Source organism: Prorops nasuta, unplaced genomic scaffold (genome assembly GCF_024137725.1).
Source record: "Prorops nasuta isolate Cenicafe-Biocafe unplaced genomic scaffold, Cenicafe_Pnas_1.2 PNAS00010, whole genome shotgun sequence".
Classification (NCBI taxonomy): Eukaryota; Metazoa; Arthropoda; class Insecta; order Hymenoptera; family Bethylidae; genus Prorops; species Prorops nasuta.
Genome location: NW_027116807.1, coordinates 6,223,444 through 6,244,451, shown reverse-complemented (window position 1 = coordinate 6,244,451; position 21,008 = coordinate 6,223,444). Strand labels below are relative to the sequence as shown.

Genomic DNA, 21,008 nt, shown 5'->3' with positions numbered 1-21,008 from the left:
AGCCAGCTTACTGAAACTGTATTTGGTCATGATGTCAAGAAAAATATCCTTCTTTTGTGATATCTTTTTCGTTTCGCTTCTCACAAACAGCTGATACTGCTAAAAAAACATCTGACACTGATGCTTTCAACAACTGATCGATATGAATTTAGCACACATGTATAGTCAACGGAGTCCATTTGGCATATTTGTAAAAGCCACATATAAATTACTCCCAGAAAATACCGCCACGGTAATTTCACCTTTTCAAAACGTGACCTATCATTCACCATGTCTTTGCTATACGCACTTTTGTAAAATCTTCTTAAACGATATTGCTAATCAGCACCTGCTCGTTTTTCTTATATCGAGTTCCTTTATTAAAATTGCGACAGTGTATATATATATATATATATATATATATATATATATATATATATATGCTTTATTAAATAATTTGCATATCCTAAGAGCAGATATAGTCGTTGATATTGAGCAAAAGCATCACGGAACTCTCACAGATTTCTAAATCACTACTCACTTGTGTAAAATCATTGCTGAATTGATGCTGGTTTTTGTAAATAATTAGTGTCGTGGGTTTAGTGCGATCGAAGCTTTTTATAGGTACAGGTACGTTCCTCGTAATTATTGTATAGGAAAGAGCAGAGAATAATGCCTTCCAAAGTCGATTAGTCTGCGTTTTTTGTCACTTCATATCAGTTGGATATGTGTGTGTATTCGGTAGGATAATTATTGAAATTTTCTTTGTTAAATTGATTTATAGCTGCGAATTATCATCGAAGCTTTCAGAATCCAACGCGATAACGATCGAAATCTAGAAGCAGGCAGAGCTGACAAATGGATGTAATTTTTTACAGTCTTGCTTCGTTTCACGATCGTTCGATACGAGATTGCTTTGGTTGACGATTTTTATCAACAATACAGGCTCTGCTTAAATAATGCTACTCCAGTCATTATTTTCCCAAACACTTAAAGAGCGAAGCTTTTTTCCCGTTCTGCATCATTAACCTCTTTCTCACTTTTTCAATTTATATTCTTTCGCTTCGTGCCGGCATCGATCGTTTTGTTACATAATATAAATCCGTTGCTTTCTTTAATCTTGAATATTCCGTTGAAATTCTCGGCTACTCTTTTTATATCTTTGATTCACTCGTGGTCTTTCTTCTCGTAATTCTTATAAAAATGATTTTATTTATTTATTATATAAGCTGATGAATCACAATGGACTTTGAACCCTCTTTAAAATGCCTTCAGCCATGCAAATACCAAGTGTATTGCTCAATATGGTAAGTTTCCAATTTTAACTTAACATTTAATGATTATGGTAATAGTATAAAGCTTTTTTTTTTTCTTATGGAGCAACTTATAGGCTTAAGAGATCACATAGCAGGAACGATTGTATGCATTTCCGAGTGCTTGTGCAATATCGTCAAAAGACCGAGAGAGTGGTGGTACTAAACGTAATGAACATGCGCAATTTGGTTTTTCCTTAACTTGCTTTTGTAGAACTTGTCGATTACCTATGATCTTTTTCTCTCTTTCTCTCTCTTGCTTTCTCTCCCTCCCTCTTTCTCTCTTTCCCCTTTCTGTCATTGTGGAAAATACCCACTTCTAAATCTAAACATTCCTACACACAACTTCTATATAAACAAATTTTCCTCATCCAACTAATTTATTCCAGTACATCGCACTCTGATAATTCCTTCGATTCAACGACTGATCTTTTGTCACCCAGACGTTGCAAATCGATTATTTTTTAGTGTATAATTTTTTTACAAAAATTAACATACATCTCCACTTCTATCCATCTAGACCTAATTTTATTATTTAATATTAGTACAATTAACAAACACCAGTTTTGCCTCGATTATCCCTTATCATCACTATGCATTAATGATAAACTCTTTAACGTGATACAATATAAAAGTCATGTTTTAGTAATTTTATAAAATCAAGTATTAAAAGATAACAATCGTCTTACTTGCAAAAGAGGAAGAAATAGGTAGAAAGCGTTGTTAGAAAAGATTGACCAAATTTTAGCTATACGTATATATATACTGATACTGTTTTTTCTTGTATAAAAAATGTCTCTTCAATTATTTCATATTAAACTCGGACGCTCAGTGGTTGATTTGCGGGCTAAACGTTCGTGTGGTCCGCGTTAGAAAATTCGTGCATTTATGCTCTACTCATATTCTCAAACCAGATCGGATCGATGGGAACCTTGTGAGGAATTGAGCGCAGGGGATAATTGCAATAAGTATAGATATATACATATATGTATGTGGTATTGAGCACACATACACGCAATTGTATCGAGTTGATTGAATAAACAATTGAGTTCAAAATTTTCACAATTTTTTGAGTGATTATATCGGTACTTATTTTTGATATTTTTTTTTGTAAAGCTATAGGGAGGGGGGAGGGGGGAGACAAATAGATATTTTTACGATATTAACTGATATATTAGTTATATTAGTTAAGAGCAGGTACTTGTGACACGAAGGTCATGCTCCGTAGTATCGATCGAGCGCAGCATATTTTAAAAGCCGTTATGGTATTTGAAGAAAGAGTGCACGTTGGCTAGTTATAGTAATCTACTTATTTATTTATCGCTTTTTGTACGAATTTCTTTTCTTTCTTTCTTTCTTTCTTTTCTTTCTTTCTTTCTTCTCCTCGAATAGCTAGTCGTGGGTAAGATTCATTCAAATAACTTTTGCTATTTTAACTCACGATCTATAAAAGTATATATAGTACTTTGCTAAAGCAATCGATAAAAACTAATCACGAAACCCACACGCACGCACAAACACAGCCACATAAGTTGAAGAAAAAAATGAGTTACTTCTGTAATCTCTACATGTCCTTGCAGCCTGAAATTTTTTCCTTCAAACCCGAGTCGTTGTCACTGTCGTTCTTCGATTATATACATGTATATATCATCGTGGTTCGTAGTGGTGTGAGAAGCTAGCGTAGGTGAGGCTCGCAAAAAAATCGCAGACTATTTTATGACGTTTCAAAAATTGACCATTTTTTTTATCCTTTTCTCTCACACTGATTTGTGCATGCTTAAATTAGACTTGGAAACCCTATCTCGCCTGATTTCAACTTCCTGCTACCACCACGTCCTCTACTCGGTACGCGATTGCGCAGTATCAACTCTCTCTTAAGCCTAAAACGATCATCACGAACTTCTACTGATCATCCTTTTTATCCTTATTTTTGCTTCTTACTTTTCGTCGACTATGATCCAACTGATTTTTCTATCATTTCTCTCTCAATTTTGTTATTTAACTCGCAATTTTACTTCTTATATTTTCGTAATATCGTTGTTGCACTTTTAACGTTAAGTCGAATTGTTGAAAAATATGCTTGAAGATGCAGTACTCCTGTATTTTCGATGATATTGTTATACAGCACGATTTCACTTGACTCTCCTTTGTCACGATAAACCAATTGGCTTTTTCAAGGATCAGAAATGGTTAAATCAGTGATTGGTAAGTAGATAATGCCCACAGGCTAGAAGATTCGACGAAGGTTACCGAAAGTGATTGAAAATTTTCTTTAGTCACAATAAAAAATACCCATTGTTATTTAAAGTTTCAGTAGCTCGACATATTCTGCGGTGTTACGTTCACAGCAGTTGCTAGATACAGAGTTTACTGGCCACACCGCTCAGAGGCGCCAGTCTCGGTTGTCCTTCGACCGTTCCTGTTGTTCCTTCGTGTATAACCGGTTCAATAAATATTTTTATCACTTATAGCCCTTAAAGTAGTTGGATCGTCGTGATACTGGTCATTTTTTTATTTCAGTCAAAGCTAATTTAAATAACATTGAATTGTTGTTCAAAATTTGTTATAGAAATTATTAAAATAAATTTTATAATATAAGGTTAGGAAAATAAAATGTGTAAAGTTGATTTTTAATGTAAACAGTTCTAACATGGGGAAAAGGGAACAGTAATTTGGAACAGTCAATGATTTCATATTGCTGATGCTGTACCAATAAATTTTCCTGATACAAACTGAATAATTTTAAGGGTGATCATAAAAAACGTATAAATGCAGTGACCTAAAAGTTGGAAGGTTACTTAGTTTTTTAAAGGAAAACCTTAATGTTTTGTTGTAGATTCTTACATCTGCTTTTAAGAGCTGAAATTACTACATTGATGTGTCATTAAAACGAACCACTCAGAAAATATTTTAATTTGCAATTATATATTTATTATTTATGCGAGCAATAGCGCGGTTTATCGCATGCCGATTATGCCTGATTTGGAAGTATGATTAATTATGTAGTTGAATGATGCATTAATTATGAAAATATAGCATATTCAAAAGCTTTTGAAAATAACTACAAAAAGCTTTGTTGATAGTATCAATTATGAAAGCAAATATTTGCAGGTGGTCAGAATTACTGGTCTATTCTTATAACGTTAGCTATATTCGGAAGTATTCAGCAATTTGCCAATTTCTAACTTCCTGGAACTTTACGAAGCAGGACAATCACGTGATAACGATATATTTCGACTCGATAAATTTTTGCATCAGACTTTTAAAGGCTTTTTCAAGAATTTGTTTACACCTAATCAATATTTAATTAAAAATAATTACGATAATATTTTGTTATTCTACCTAGACTTTTAAAATAAAATTATTTAAATAATTGAGTATTTTTCTGATATATTTGTCAACAGGAAATTTCTAATTTCTAGTTTTTATTAAATTTGACAATACCCGGCACTTCAAAGCAAAGGATTCGTATAATTCGATTTTTGAGCTTTTAGAGTTTGACGTGCTGTTAATAGGTTTCGGTCGCCTTTATTTTTAAAGCCTTAGCGGATATTTTGTCTCTCATTGTGAATTTGAGGCTTCTGCCAGATACGTGTTCATGACCTGTGCATTGATAAATGTCTCATAAATGGTAGAGGATGAATGGTTGAAATTCCTACATTCGTAAACCAGAATGCAAGTACCTGCTGCATGAGTAAAATTTGATTTTCTGAAAGCTTCAAAAGTCAAGTATTTGGTTTGGAATTTGCAGTGCACTAGTCAGCAAAGATTCCACTCCCAAGAAAGTGATAATCGGAATTAGAAGACGAGGGACGAACCGAAAGGCCAGAGGTATTTTTTTTTTTTTTTTTTTTTTTTGTTACCTTACACTAATGTGCAATAAATTAGAATGAGAAAACATATATAGTTGCCTTTTTTCGACAAAAATTGCAAATATTCAGAAGCACAGCCAAAAAAAACAAATCTTACATTTTACAAATCTCAAAACTTTCATTAAAGCACAAATAAGTGTTTTTGTAGTTACTTTATACACATTTTAAGATAATTTTCCTCTATAAATATAATAATTCAAATATATTTTTATCTAATAATGTTACCACCCACACTACAAAGTGTATTTAGTTAAAGGAATAAAATTCTTGAACAAAATAAATTATTGTTAAAATTATACAAATTTATAATAGAAAAAACACACCTCAAAAAATATATAAAAAATAACTACAATTATATTTGTGTTAAAATTCGACTTATATAGATATTCTTCAGCCCAGCTGTTTCTACTGGAAGCAAGAACTATTCTCACGTGACGTCACGAGGCATCACAGAGAAGATGTATCAAGCGTTGAAGTATGTTCGTCGTTTTTTCAGGAGCTGAATCGTTGCAGCCCAATGTACTTGAGTTAAATTCATAAACACATCCAGTTTATCAGATGGATCAGGTCAGCTATTTTCAGAAATCGACCAATCAGTGTTAAGGTCAGGCACGCCTGCAGTAAGTTAAGAAACTGCTGAAGTTTATTTAATCTGTCAGTCTAATCCTTGACTTACTTGATAATCATCAATATTATCTGTCATAACGCTTCAAATTTGTAAATAAAAGCATCGTTCTGCGTATGTAAAATAAAATAGCAGTTTTTTACACAAATTCTTAGAAAATCAATTTTCTTTTATACGTGCAGCATTGAGCAGCTGTATCTCGGACGAATATTGACCCATCTCCAACAAACTGAGTTAATGTAATTAGCTTCCCTATCTCCTACTAAATTTATATTTTGAAACCAAACACAAATGTAGAATTTTCCCAAATTTACAGAAATCCTTAAACATTTTAAGGATCAAATTTTAAATCACTTTTTTCGTTGAGTAATAATATAGAGAATTTTAGCACATGCCAATACCCTCTTCCCCACTTTAACAATATCATTTCTAATTAGGAATAAGTTCAATTATACAGGGTATGCTGTTTTAATTGGTACGTTTATGTCTGGAAAACATTATATACAGGGAAATGCCAAATAATAATATTTTGGCAAAAAGTTTTATGATTTCCAGAGGGGCACGACGCGACGTTATTGGTTTGACCTTGAAAAGTCATTTAAAGGTCACACGAAGGTCATCCTGAATTTTTTAAATAGAGTGTACTATCTTTCCCTGCAGATGTTTGTAGCTTATTCCAAGAGCTTTCAGGTTTACGAGACATTTAAATTGGAAATAACATATGTATGTGACCTTTGCGTGCCCTACAAAACTCTACCAGAGTCCCTAGACCAGGCTTGCAGCTGTAAAAGTGAATCAGCTTTCTTGATTTCAAAATTTCGTTACGTTGATTTTTTTCTTAAATTGCTTCTCTTATAACTTCGTTAACATCTGATCACACCCAAATATTGTTTCTTCCTTATTTCAAAAATTTTCTAAAATGTGGTACGTCCCTAGGGGACCCTAGGTTCCTGGAGTTTTTGTTTATAAAACGTTTTATATACACGAAAAATTATTCACAACTAATCTAAAATTCTACATGCCAAAACATGGATTCCTTTTCACGATCATCAATTTAGTTACGTATTTACTAACTGAAGTAGAGCACAGCAAAAATTTAAAGATGCACTTACAAGGAAAATGGCCAGGATGATTCGAGCTTCTTTGATGAGCGTAAATCGTATTTAATGGTGTTTCTGTTCTCAATTCCATGGCAACTGCAGAATAAAAAATGTAAATAATAATATCTAATTAGTACTGCAGCTTATGTTTAATTCAAAAGGTGAAGGTTTTATGCACAAAAACTGAGACATTCTTTGTAGAGTTTTATCGTTAGTTTGTGTGCATAGAAATAAATAGTATTTTATATTGCATTGTTAGAAAATATACCTTAAAAATATGAAAGAAAAATCGTAAGGAAACATCCAGCAAATATTTCTCCTTCTAATTATAATTCTTATGAAATAGCAAAACCAGAAGTATTTAAAATAAAAGCTAGAGTGATTATAAGTATCATTTGGTCTCTTGGCTATACAAGGTATAACGTATCGACTATATTTTTTTAAAGTAGGTTTTCCTGAAGACAGTCTAATTAAAAATTGATGCAGTGATTCAAGAGTTATGGATCTTTTAAAATTAGCTTCTTGTATCCTTTTGGAATTACTCTAAAGATAGCTTAGGGAGTGGACAAACAGCTCCTAAATATCACTGTGTCTGAGCAGTCCGCAAAAAAAAACCATTCATAGATTTGCTATTACATTATATAATCGATTATGAAATTAATAAGAAATTTAAAATTATCAACCTTTTTATTACTATTATTATTTTAACATTTACATTAAATTATTGATTTTTGGGTTTTGGCTCACTTTCAAAACGTCACTCGGATAATTAGTGGCTTGTTTACATGTTATAGTCATAAGCCCATTTGCAGCTGTCAGTATATGGCAAATGATGTAAGTATAAATAATAATTGGTATTCAATAAAGTCTACATTGTTTATAAATGATATTTAACAATTGAACTACGATTTGTTGTATTTCTAAAATGTGTATCAGTACATTATTAATAAATTGTATCAATAAATATTGTTTGTTTAAATCATTCTTAAATTTTATTGCACCTGAATATTAGTTCTTGTTTCATGAAACTTGAATAACGAAAGACGACAAGTTTCTGATATTAAAGTTTTTATTAAAATACTGATTAAGAAGTACACGAACATCACTACTTTCTATCCATAGGTACTTTTATATAATAACATTTCTTATATTTAAATAAATATGTACTAAATTACTTTCTGCAATAACATTCTTGTGTTGTTCATAAAATAAGGTTTTTATTAAAATAATACAGAATTCTCAGCTGTCCTTCTTTAACATTAGTATAATTTTTCGGTAGGTAAAGCGAATTGCATAGAGCTTATCTTGTAATATCTTTAAAAATTATACGTTGAAATCATTTAGTTATTTAAGATAACCATATTTTTACAGCCTGTATAAAATAATTAACGATCAATTTAATAATATATTATATTTTACACTAAACTACATTGTAATAAAAAAACAAAAAATTGATGTTAAAGTTATATCAACATTTGCTTAGTAAAAGAATAATTGTTCTTCTTCTGCACTATTCACAATCTATTAATTACATTAATTCATTTAAATTGATGCTTAGACTGTTCACTTTTCTGATTATGCTAGTCTTTAACATTTTTCAAACTACTCCGAATTAGTAATAATTGTAATTTAAAAACAAAACATTAGTCATCTTGTTAATTACATTGTACAAAGATATATTTGAACACTTAGTTACTTTATGTAACATGATAATTAAACCTAATCCCCCTCCCCTCCTCATTATGTTGATTTACTTGAATGCTCTTTTTTCCGATGATTGAAATTGGCAAAAACTTTGCTGGATTGATTTCCTCGGTTAATCTTCTCTCTCAATCTTCATTTAATACCCAAATACGTCATTATTTGATACCTTTCTAATCCATCCTTCACTGAAAAAAAACCACATATATTACTTAATAAATATTTTCAGCAGAGATATTTGAATTTTAATTCAAAAATATTCAACAAAACATTTACCTCGTGTAACATATAAATTATTCATTCTCATCACAGTATAATGAATATAACTCTATTGTCCTTTCATTAAAACCTGTCGTTGAAGAGAATCAATATCCCTATTGTCATTGCTATTTCGATTTCTGCTTGTAATTCTCTTCCTAATACGCCATTCCTGATAGTTGTCTTTTCTAATTAATCTTGAATTTGACAAACAATATCCTTAAAATTGTTTTTTCGATTAATCTTCCATCACCATTTTAAACATAAGTTGGTATTTCGAATCTTTACTATTGGCTTCGTTAATCAACTTAATCTGTAAAAATTAAGAAAATCCTAAATTAATAATTAGATTACATTTCATTATATGTAAATATTTTCTATGTAGTATTAGGCTGATTAATCTTTGACTTATACTATAATTTTATCACTAAATTTTTTTCAGCACTTGAAATTGACCACATTTACTTCCTTGCTATACTCGATACAGGAAATCATCTTGCCCATATTATATATAAAATTTAGTCCTGCGATTAATTCAGTTTTAAGATACAACCTGCAAATGTTAAATAACAACAAAACAACTTTACACACGTAGAGCATAATATTGTTTCTAATAAAAATTAATAAAGTAAAATGCAGAACAAGTAGAGAATTAAAATTATACAGTGAAAAGAAATAAAATGATAATTTATTTTAATAAAATTACAAAATAATTTGAAACTGTCTTATTCTAAATATATCGATATTTTTAATTCGCAGGGGATTGAAACCTTCTCTTTCTGAATCATTGGCTCCATATTCATTTTGATAATAATACAATGTATTAATGGAGCATAAAACAATAATTAAGCTATACTGTTAATTTGATGCAATTTAACTATTACAAAGAGGCGCCTATCCTCACAGTTGTAAAGAGTTATCAATACAAAAAATATATTACGAGTCACAGTTGTCACATGTCAAAACCAGTAATAACAGTCGGCTGTCTACTATTAAATCGTCAAACGTCAAAATATTCTAAGCCACTCGCGATTTTCAGTTATACCAACAAATTCGTATCAAATTAAGTATTTTAATAGATCGCATGCAGCGTTCTTGCCATATTATTGAATTATTCTTCTGTGCTGCGAATCTCTTACACGCATACATAAAAATAATTCAGCGATACTGAAAAAGCGGTAGAATGAATTTTCTGCATTATTATTACGATGCTGGCATGCAATGTGATTTTTACTCAACAATTTGTGCAACAAAGGATGGGTAAATTGACTTTTTTACCATTCCTCTAACTCAATTGTGTTCCTGTGCTTTATTTTCAAAAATATTTCCAACAGATTGCCACATGAATAAATACTTTATTCTTGAAAAAACAATTTTTTTGATGGTAATTATAAATTATGGAATAAAAGTAGCATTATCTCAATTCGGAATACTATTTTTAGTTTTAATCAATATAATCCTAAAGAATCAGAACTAGATTTAAATGTAAGTAAAGAAGAAGGAGTATACAAGTAAAAAAATTAAAAATCATAGTAAGAGAGAGAAAGATAAACAATATTTATCGAATGATAAAAGGACATTAAATAATAAATTTGGAAAAAAATTGTTAATTAATTTGTTAGTTTTATTTTAATGTTAAACAAAGATATACTTACTTAACTTTTAACCCTTTTGTTTTTATAGCAAATGAGTATTAAACTCAAGAAGCTTATAATTAGGAAAACATGTTGTATAAACGGAGCAGAAAGATTATTTACTTAAAAAACAAACTTTTACAAACGCGAATAAACGAAACTATAACAAATCTAATAATGCAATCGCATAATATATAGTTGCGTTTACAAGATCTTTAGATATCATTAATATAAAGGAATGTAATAATAATGCAAATAAATAAATCCAAATATGAAATTACATTTACATATAAAAAACCAAACATTTTTTCTATCAAAAAGATAAGCTGAACTTTTAGAGCTAGTATGTGAAGGAAAATATTACATTAAGAAAGTTAAATGAAACTGTAATGATATAGTTTCTTATAAAAATAGCCAATATTGAAAGTACAAATTTCATTTATTAAAGTATAAGAACTACATTCAAAGACAAAGTTTCAGTTTTGCCATTATGCAAACAGTCTACTCTGTAATAAGTACTTTTTAAGACAATCTTAAATCTACCAAATTTAAGAACAATTTTTCTTGTACCGTTTCCATTCAAATAGAATAAAATTATCACAAAATGTGTGAGAGAAAAAGTAAATGAATATTATTTAACTTGTCTCTAAATTTCTATCTCTTAAATTTTATTATTTATTACGTTCTGTTGTTTATTAACGAAATCAGAGAGGTAAAAATTTATTTGAATTAATTAACAAATTTAAGTTTTATTCTACAAAATCTTAAAGCAATCAATGAAATTAAAACTGCAATTACTTAGCTTTTTTTCCTGTTGAACAGACGTAGTGATACCATTATGCATAAATTTTCTTTAATTTTACAAAAACACATAAAATAATTAATAGTAATTAAAAACCTTTTCTACGCAATTTATTTTATTCAGCTGCCTATTATTATAAAATAAACGCTCAGCAATTATCTTTCCCTTACTACCACAAACTACTCAATTTTAAGTAGGCTTACATCGCTTCCAATTATGAGATTTTAACGTGGATTGGCCAGCCAGCTGAAAAATCGGATTACTTTACAGATTTCTGCCAATTATTAATTTGCCTTTTATAGAAATCTGGAAATAGTCTAAAAGGGAAAACTATAGCTGTACTAATTTCACTACCTTTACTCTCCAAATAAGCTCTTATGTCTTTTTCCAATTCACGAAATTAAATTATTAATATTTAAAAAAAACATTATGTAACTTTTTATAACCTGGTGACAAATTTTGTGTTCGTCAGATTAAAAAGAGGTGTTGATCTTAACAGTAAATAAAAATCATAGGGCACGAGTAGATTTCAATTATCGCTATATAGCTACAGATCTAGAGCTCGAACATTCAAAGCACCACTCGACAAGATCGGTCATGGCCATACTCGTAACTAGAACACTGTCACACTTTAGACAATAAAACTCGTATAGATACTCGAATCATACAATATCATCTTGCAACATCTAAAAATAATTTCTTATTAACCATGTCTTTTCACTTTCTCTGATACATATCGATGGCATTAATAGCTTCAGTGTGGGCTTTTGTACCCTCGTAATTCAAGATAGATTTTGAAAGGCACTCGACCTTGCTGGGTTCATAAAGAGTTGGTGAATGACGTGAATGAATTAAAATTAAAGGTGCAAAAAGAAAAAATCAGATAGATATTAGAGATTAAGATACGTTAGAATTTAGTTAAATTAAATAAAAAATAAACAATGTGTTAATTGAGATATATAAACGTGTATATAGCTAGTGTAAATAAATTGAATTTTTTAATAATATTTTTATTATAAAAGAGAAATATCCTTTTTTTGATTAAAACTTTTTTATACTTTTATCTATACACCAAAGTCTAGAGAAAGACTCAGAAAGCGATCTTACATGCATGAACGAAGCTGCATCTTAGTTCAGTGCATCCTAGATTTGTTTTGGAGACAATCTGTCTGTTGGTTCAATCTGTGTCATTCCGAATGCACAGCTACGATATAGGTACTATGAGCCAGAATTTACCGGCTTTCGACAATTGAGGAGTATAAGTAACAAAGTGGCTAAGTGCCAATATCGGGAAATGAGATTTATCTCTAAAAAAAGATCCATGTGTCATAAATTTCATCTAATTAAAGTGCTAAATTGCTTAAGTCAATTTGCAAATTAAAAATGCTGTGAAAATTGATGTTACAAACAAGTGTATCTTGCAAATATTTTCTGTAAATGCTAATTTTAGACTTATAATTTTTGCCAAACAGTGTAAATAACGTGGGGCTGTGTGTCAATTTATCGAAAAATATGATATGACTGTAAAAAAGATCCATGTGTTACAAATTGCATCTAATGAAAGTGTCAAAACTCTAAGATCAATATTAATAAGATAAAAGTGCTGTGGAAATCTGTGTTACAGACAAATGCACTTTGTCAAAACTTTCTTTAGATGCAGATATTTCCACTTGTATTTTTTGTTAAAGATTTTAAATAGCGAAGAACTAAGTGTCAATTTATAAAAAAAAGATCCATGTATATATATTATATTCAATTAAAGTGCCAAGGCTCTCAGACAAATATTTATAAGATAAAAATACTGTGTGAAAATAATAATTACAATCAGATGTAATTATAAATATCTTCTTTACACTGCTGTCATTTTTGGTATTACTCAATTAAAAATGTAATAAGGTGAATGGTCGAACAAATGAAGTATGATTTATAAGATAAAAATACTGTATGAAAATTATCATTACAATCAGATGCAATTATAAATATCTTCTTTATACTGGTGTCATTTTTGTTATTACTCAATTAAAAATGTAACAAGGTGAATGGTCGAACAAATGAAGTATGTAATTCAGTAGACTCAACAGTTGTAAAACTGTTGAGTAATTACGATAAATATCTTTCTGAGATTAATTTAAATTGCACGACATAAAAGTATAGCAGTCAATAAGATATAATGTTTACTTAACAGTTGAGTCTGCCAATAATACGCATAGTCATTCAGTGGAAATAATTTACACAAGGAGAGTTGGCATCTACTAACAATAAACGATAAGGGGAAGGGGGTCAAAGGTGAGCCTGTTATCTACATGTCTGTTTGCTTCTATTCTCTTGCTTTAGGGCGGAAACTCCCTTCTTAGAACGATATTCATAGTTAGATGTTATAAATAAGATTGTCTTAAACATCGACTGTTCTTTTTATTCTAATGGTAATAAAATAAGGTACCTTGTATGCTTATAACAATCTTATTTATCAAATCTGGCTATAAATACCACCCTTATTCCGAAGATTTACTAAGGGGGGGGGGGGGAGGAGGGGGGGATTATTTCACCCTCTGCTACCACTGGCTACCTGAAAACGTGCCCTTGACAGGCTACAAAATTATAAACATAATTTAGAAAATAATATTTTTGTAATGTTATTCAAGATGTACTTGTATTTTGAAAATAAATCAACTATCGATAACAATATACACTTCCTGTATAACTTTTTACCATAAACGTCCTTCTTCGAGCTTAATCTTTTTCTTAAGATTCATAAAAAGTAAGTAATTCTGAAACTGCAGTGAAAACAGTAAACAAAATCGATAAATCTGTAACGTTGCAAAGAACTGCATCGTCAGCACTGCACAATTTTCTTGCACTTGCACTTGACCTTGCTGTTTCGTTTCACTTTAAGTTCCGGTTAGTCGATTATCATGATCATTATGTTCTTCATGCTCCGTGATTTAATTTTTTTCAAAGCTTTTTAAAAATACTGAAAATACCCTTCCCCCCCCCCCCCCCCCCCCATCCCTGTAATGTTAAATTTCAGGTCTCTGCTGAAAGTCTTAACAGCCTCGAGACTGTTTAACAAAGGCAATTGGAAAATATGTGAAAAGGTAAACATTGATCCGTACTTACCTGCTATCTCTGAGTTTAACTGAGAAGTTCGATTTGAAGAGAACACTCAGGACTCTCTCAGCTTTTAGCGCTCGACTATTATATACGGTGACCAATGACGTCGAGCTTCACATGAGTGTAGCTCAGACGCTGTAACGTCAAAAGCATTTCGAATTTCGATTTAAACTTTGCAAACTAATTCCTCTCATACGTTTTAATATAGCACTTTATAAACGTTGATTTTAAGTTTTCAAAGTACCTTAAAAGCATATATTCTTCCTAAAAAAATACACGAATTTTTATTCACCCGGTATATTATTTTAAGCGTTTTTTTTCTAGCATGTTTTATGGCCACTCAACTTTTCCTGTTGTACTGAAGAAATCACAGTACTCATCTCTACCTATTTAGTCTGGCTTCAGAATAAGCGTTTTATGATTTGTTTTTCTTTTCTTTCAGTGGAGTAAGCTCATTTAAATTATCATTTCTTCGGTCTCTAGGACTATTATGGATGGACCATTTTAGAGTCTGAGCAAATATCTCAAAATATATGTAAAATATCAGAAATTATTTTAGACAATAGTTTTATTATTTCGAAGGGGGTACAAGATGACGTTCAAAGTTTTATCTTTAAAAATTACACTCGATTGAAATTAGTAGATTTCTGAAATGAATTTGTAAAAAGAATTGGAATGGACCAATCTAAAACTGTTTCAAAGGATACGAAACGAGAAAAGAAATTTTAGATCGAAGCCTCCACTAAATCTGTAATATAAGCAATATATATAGATCTCTCTTTAAAGACTCAAAAAAAATATTTTTAATGAATATACTATAAAAAAATTAACGCTTATAATTCAGGAACATTCATTTAATTGTAAACTATATTCTATTGGTTAACACTGAACGTACCAAGCGGGGTCAAATGACCCTTTTTAAATGTAAACACACGTGTATAAAAAATCCTCGGTACATTTAGTGTTAATTAAACGTAACTAAATGATTGCAATTTGAAGATGAAACAGTTTTAGAAATTGAAATGCCAGACATGATAATAGACAAAAATCTAGACAATAAAAACAAAGTTGATACAGTTCGTAGTTAATTATTATACGAGAGTAAAAATCAAAACACTTGGAGAGATACCGAAGAAGAAATAACATTACCCAGAAAATTGACCAAATCTAAACAGCTGGTAACTAGAGAAGGATATATGCCTATCCTGTTTAATGATATAGAAGAGGAATTTAAGACTGAAATCGAATATGAAGTTTTGAATGTATCTGAGAAGGGAGTATAACAGCAGCAATATTAAATGAGATAATAAGAAACCATGGATTATGAAAAAAGATTAAAAATTGACCCATATTTATATATTTCCAGTTAGTATACACAGATAAAGAATTATTAATATTATTACTATTTCAGTGGCATTATAAAAAATTATAATAGTTTTCTATTAAACAATAAAAATAATATAATGTTTCTTCCAAATGTGTGACTTAGGATAAAGTAAAAAATATATAGGGAGGGCTTAGCGAATATTGTGGTGAAAATAGTATGTTCTCTCAGGTCTTTAATTAATAAATAAAATTATTACAAATGTTCAATATATTAGATCTGACAAAAAGTTGATGAATGGTTAAACTGAAGCAAGTTTAAAACTCAACGATAGTGATCCAGAAAAAAACAAAATAAAAGGGCTAAGGTACCAAGAAATTTTTAATATTCTTTTATATTTAAGTTAAATTTCAAAATAATATATGTACATATATGATATTCGCGAGAGATATGATAAGCTCGTGTTGTAAGAGCCAAAATATTGTCATTGCTTTGCAATGAATTTTATGATACATTAAAGGCACTATAAATTTGACATTACCATGTATAAAAAAAATAAAAAAAATGTGGCTTAGGCTTTATTGAGGTTCATTGTGCCAACAGTCCAAAAACAGGTGAGCGATAACTGGTTGTATCTTCGTAGCTTCACGGTAGAAACGAGGAACGTGACTCTTGCGTCGGCCTGTCAAGAAGCGATTTGGTTACAGGGATTTGTGTGAAAATCAATAATAGCAAAGACAGATACAATAACGACTTTTTAACTGCGATAACAACGGAACAATTTATATAATGGTAAAAAAATATTACTATACTCGAAGAATTAAATACATAGACTTAAAATATTATTTTTAGGGTTGAAAAGTTGAAGAAAGTATAATAAATTTATAATAATGTATATAAAAGAGAACGAAATTTGAGCAAAAGTATTATTAATTAAAGCTATATATAATAAATAAGAAACGTGACAATTTTAATGCAAACTAAGTGTGACATTAGGATAATAATGATGATTAATTGTAGTAAAGAATATAGAAGTAAATAAAGTGGAATATGAAGAAGGAGAAAGAAAGCAAACTGTTATGTAAGATTGAATAATTTTTAAGCTTTTTAAGGGGGCGGTTGGCAAACAGAACAATATTTTTAAATTTCGCGCCTTTAATATAGAGGACTATTATATAATTGCAGTCTGTGTTTCGTTATTCGCATGATTGCACAATCCATTGCGCAAGTTCTCTTGCTTCATCTTTCTCTCTCTTTTAACTTTCATTTATTACTCTACTTTTGCTAAAACTACAAATATAAAAGCTGTGCTAAATTAAAATTTTAATCCATTAAGTCTGGGAGTGAACCTACCTTTTCGTGACTCAAAGATAATGATGACCCTTTGCACAGATATAATTTGTACTTTGTAAAAATCTGAAATTTAGGGGTTGACTGAAACTGAAATAAAACTATATCTACTCAAACAACTGAAAAACAAAGTTTACAGAGGATACAAATTTAAAGTCACTTAAATACAAATGAATAGAAAACTTTTTGTTTTCTTACTCGTGATAATTTAATAATAATTTAAAAATAATGTAAACCACAACAATTAGTAACTAGTACTATTTATGTTAAATGGGATAACTTTAGAGTTCTCTGATATTTAATTTAAAAGATATTGATTTTATTATCATATTTTCGTCAAAATTTATTAACTTTTTTCAAAAATAGAAAAACTAGAACCTCTCTAATGTTATTTCAAAAATAAATTCTATATATATAATAATTATCAAAATTATCGCAACAAATTTTTTAATTTTTATATAAAAAATATAAACATTTGAAAAATTTGCTAATAAATTATCAATAGAAAATTAAATAATAATAAGTCTCTTTAAATTTTGCAAATTGTACTTGTTTAGTTTAAGAGTTATATTCAGAAGAGAAAAAAATATATCTTTTAGGGAAATAGAAATCAAACCCTAAATTAATATCTTAATGAATAAAAATATTACAAACATTTTATTTTTGTTAAAACCATATCTGTGCAAATTTCCTCCAAACTCCGTAAGTCACACGAAGATAGGTTTTCTTTGAATGTTTTTATTAACCATCTCTCTCTCATAAATGTATTACATTATATTATATAATAAACTGCATGCGCTACATTAAAAATCATATATAAAAGCTTATGAAAATTTTAAATCTTAAAAAATAAGTAAATTTATTAATTGATACTAATTTTTCTACAAAATCACCTATACGTATTAAGTTACAATTTCAATCTTTTATCTACGAGTTTGTTTGAAAATAAACAAAAATATATTCGACCGTAGGTTAAACGCAGAAAAAGTAAGGTAAGAAAAGAAATAGCTAAATTTGGAAATAAAATAAATTATCAACATTATATATATTCGTAAGTACACCATGTGTGTACAGTGCTAAAGTAACACAAAAAATTGGACTTGACACATTGATAAAATGTTAAAGTTGTGACCAAAATACTAAATGGTGAACTTACAGTATAGGTTTAAAAAGAATTCAAACAAAAAATTAATCATTTATAAATCATTCTAAAAAGCAATATTTTCAATAATTCTGTGTATTATTTATATTATATATAATTGTAATTCAAATATACGAGTTTATACGAAGACTCTCTACTTTGTTGCTTATATTTCCGTTTGCTATTACGGTATTGCGATACTAAAATTGGCAAATATGCAAATAGTCAAACACTACGTAAACTATTAAAATACCTGGAATAAAATTATTTATTTGGCTATAAGGTTTTAGTCATTGCTTAAACAATGAAATCTTTGGTAGGAATAACTTTGAAAGGAGGGGAGTGGAGCAATCGAAAATAATTATAATGAAAATGGATTGGTTCGAAGAAGGTCCCGAGATGATATCATTGATTGAACTTTAAAGAGTTATTTGAAGGTCACTCGAAGGTCATCTTAAATTTCTTAAATGGAACATCCTAAATATTTCTGTATTTTTTATAGCTTATATTTTTGAGGCATTTCGAAATATATACGAATGTGTGTAAATAATTTAAAAAACCAATGTAACAAAGAAAACTCTGCTTATACTTTGGAATTGTATGATTTTATAGAAATTCACATATCAAATTGAATCCTAAAGCTAGTGGTATAATAAACAAAATAAGTGATCTAAAATTAATGATCCTATTCTAAATATTTCAAGATGACCTTTATGTGACTTTGAAATGTACCTTCAAGGTCAAAACAATGTTATCATTTTGGGGACTCCTGCTAACCAAAAAGCTCAAATCGAAAATATTTTTCGACTTCCCTCCTCCTTTATAAGCTATTCAAATAGGACAACCTGCATAGAAAAATCCCTAGATTTATTAAAGGAATCAAAGATAAAGCAAATTTTGAGGAGTCAAGTAAGAAAACTATAGTGAGCGTTGACATATAAAGTAGGTGTGATTGAAGATTGAAAAGATGATAGAAGAACAAGACGAAAAAAGATTAAGAAAAGACAAGAAAAGTAAAAATAGAAATTCGAGCAGAATACATCAATGAAAGGAATAAAGATGGAAAGATATAATGTACCCTATTATTCATAGTCTGAAGAGATGATCATCCGGTAGTCCTGACAATTGGCCAATTCCTACCAACATAGTAATACATAGTAATCAATCAGTTTTGCACAAACAGCACTTTTTTTTTTAAAGCAGTATAGTAGTTGAAGAAAATACCAATGGAGTATAAAACACATTAAACTGATATTAATTAAATTATCAGTATATTTTCCAATGTAACAAAAATAGGTCGATCAAATGTACATCTATGTAAATGATCAATATGATGCTTGTACATGTGATATAGGGGGAAGGGGTAATATGCCAAGAGAAATAGAGAAGGGGGTAGAGAGGAGGGGTGGTGTTGAAGAGAGAGAGAGAGAGAGAGAGAGAGAGAGAGTGAGATGTAGGAAGGTGGTTTGTCTCACACATGGATTAAAACGTATAGAAAATTCCAATGGAGTATATAAGACACGTTAAACCGATATTAATTAAATAAAAAATAACATTAGGATGGATATATTTTCCATTTTCACAAAATAGGTCGATTATATATGCATCTATGTAAATGATCAATATGATGCATGTATGTGATACAGGGGGGAGGGGGTAAATGCGAAGAGAGACAGAGTGAGAAGGTACAGGGTGTTGAGAGAGAGAAGATAGGAAGATGGTTTGTCTCACATGTGGGTTAAAACGTATATTAAAGGTATTCTAGGGTTCTCGAGGACTGCGAGATGCAAGCCTCGACAGAGATTGCTGAGATATGAACCGCTGCCGTTTCTCAAGTACATCTTCTATCAGTCCTTTAGAGAAAGAAAGAGAGAATAAAAGAAAGAGAGAAGGTGCGACTCTTGTGAATCGCCTATCTGCACAAACCTCCTACTTTTCACAGCTCTACTTGAAAAACGCCTTCAGCTCCTATTTACGAGACACGAACGACACACGGTAAACTTAAATCCAGGTCGCCGATTTTGATCGACTTTACGGACCCCAGCTAATACTAACTACTACTATTAAATTAAAAACCTGGTAATTAAGAACCACCGTAGTGTCTCCAAGGCAAGTATAATTTTCTTTATAAAATAAATTCTCTTTTTATCATTTTCCATTGTTTTTTCACTTTTTTATAGATGCTGTTCAATTATAGAAATTTCTTCTTAAGAATTTAATCATTTTCACAATCGTTAAATGAATAAACTTAAGATGTCTTACCAGAATTGGGTACTTTCCACGTTAAAAAGGAAAATCAATTTTAAATTGTATAAGTACATCTCAGCTAAAAATTTCCCTTCGGAACACGTGCAAGGTAAATAAATATGTGTATATACTAATTTAAAAAAGTATAGAAATCAAAATGAAAGCGAGGATTTTGCAGATTATTTTTAAGAGGGATTTTCACCAAGAGTCATATATCATATTAGTTTCACAGCAAAACTTGCAATTTTATTACAAATAGTAATTGAAAGAAGAATTGACGTACTTTATTAAACCTATTTTATAGCTTTCTGTGGTAATCCATAAACAAACTATATATCCTAAAACAGAGAACTACATTCTACTTTACATTTAATTTTAACTTTTTTTTTTTTTTTTTGACAGTTCCATACTTCATAGCACTTCATTAAAAAGGAAAAACTTAATAATTTATTCAAATTTATACTATTATATCATCTAAAATATACATATAAGTTATATTTTTTTAATATAGTTTATAGATTATTGAGAGCAAATATTAAAGCTAAAAAGCC

The 21,008-nt window shown here is 29.8% G+C and overlaps 1 protein-coding gene across 4 annotated transcripts in view; it reads right to left on the bottom strand.

The window, feature by feature from the left end:
• Ih (hyperpolarization activated cyclic nucleotide gated potassium channel Ih) overlaps positions 1–21,008 on the bottom strand; it is a 69,091-nt gene that overhangs the window by 41,408 nt on the left and 6,675 nt on the right. For all 4 annotated transcript variants that reach the window (XM_066733373.1, XM_066733374.1, XM_066733375.1 and 1 more), the window contains exon 4: positions 6,902–6,985. In XM_066733373.1, coding sequence (XP_066589470.1) covers positions 6,902–6,985 — 84 coding nt within the window. The remainder of the gene's footprint in view (positions 1–6,901; positions 6,986–21,008) is intronic.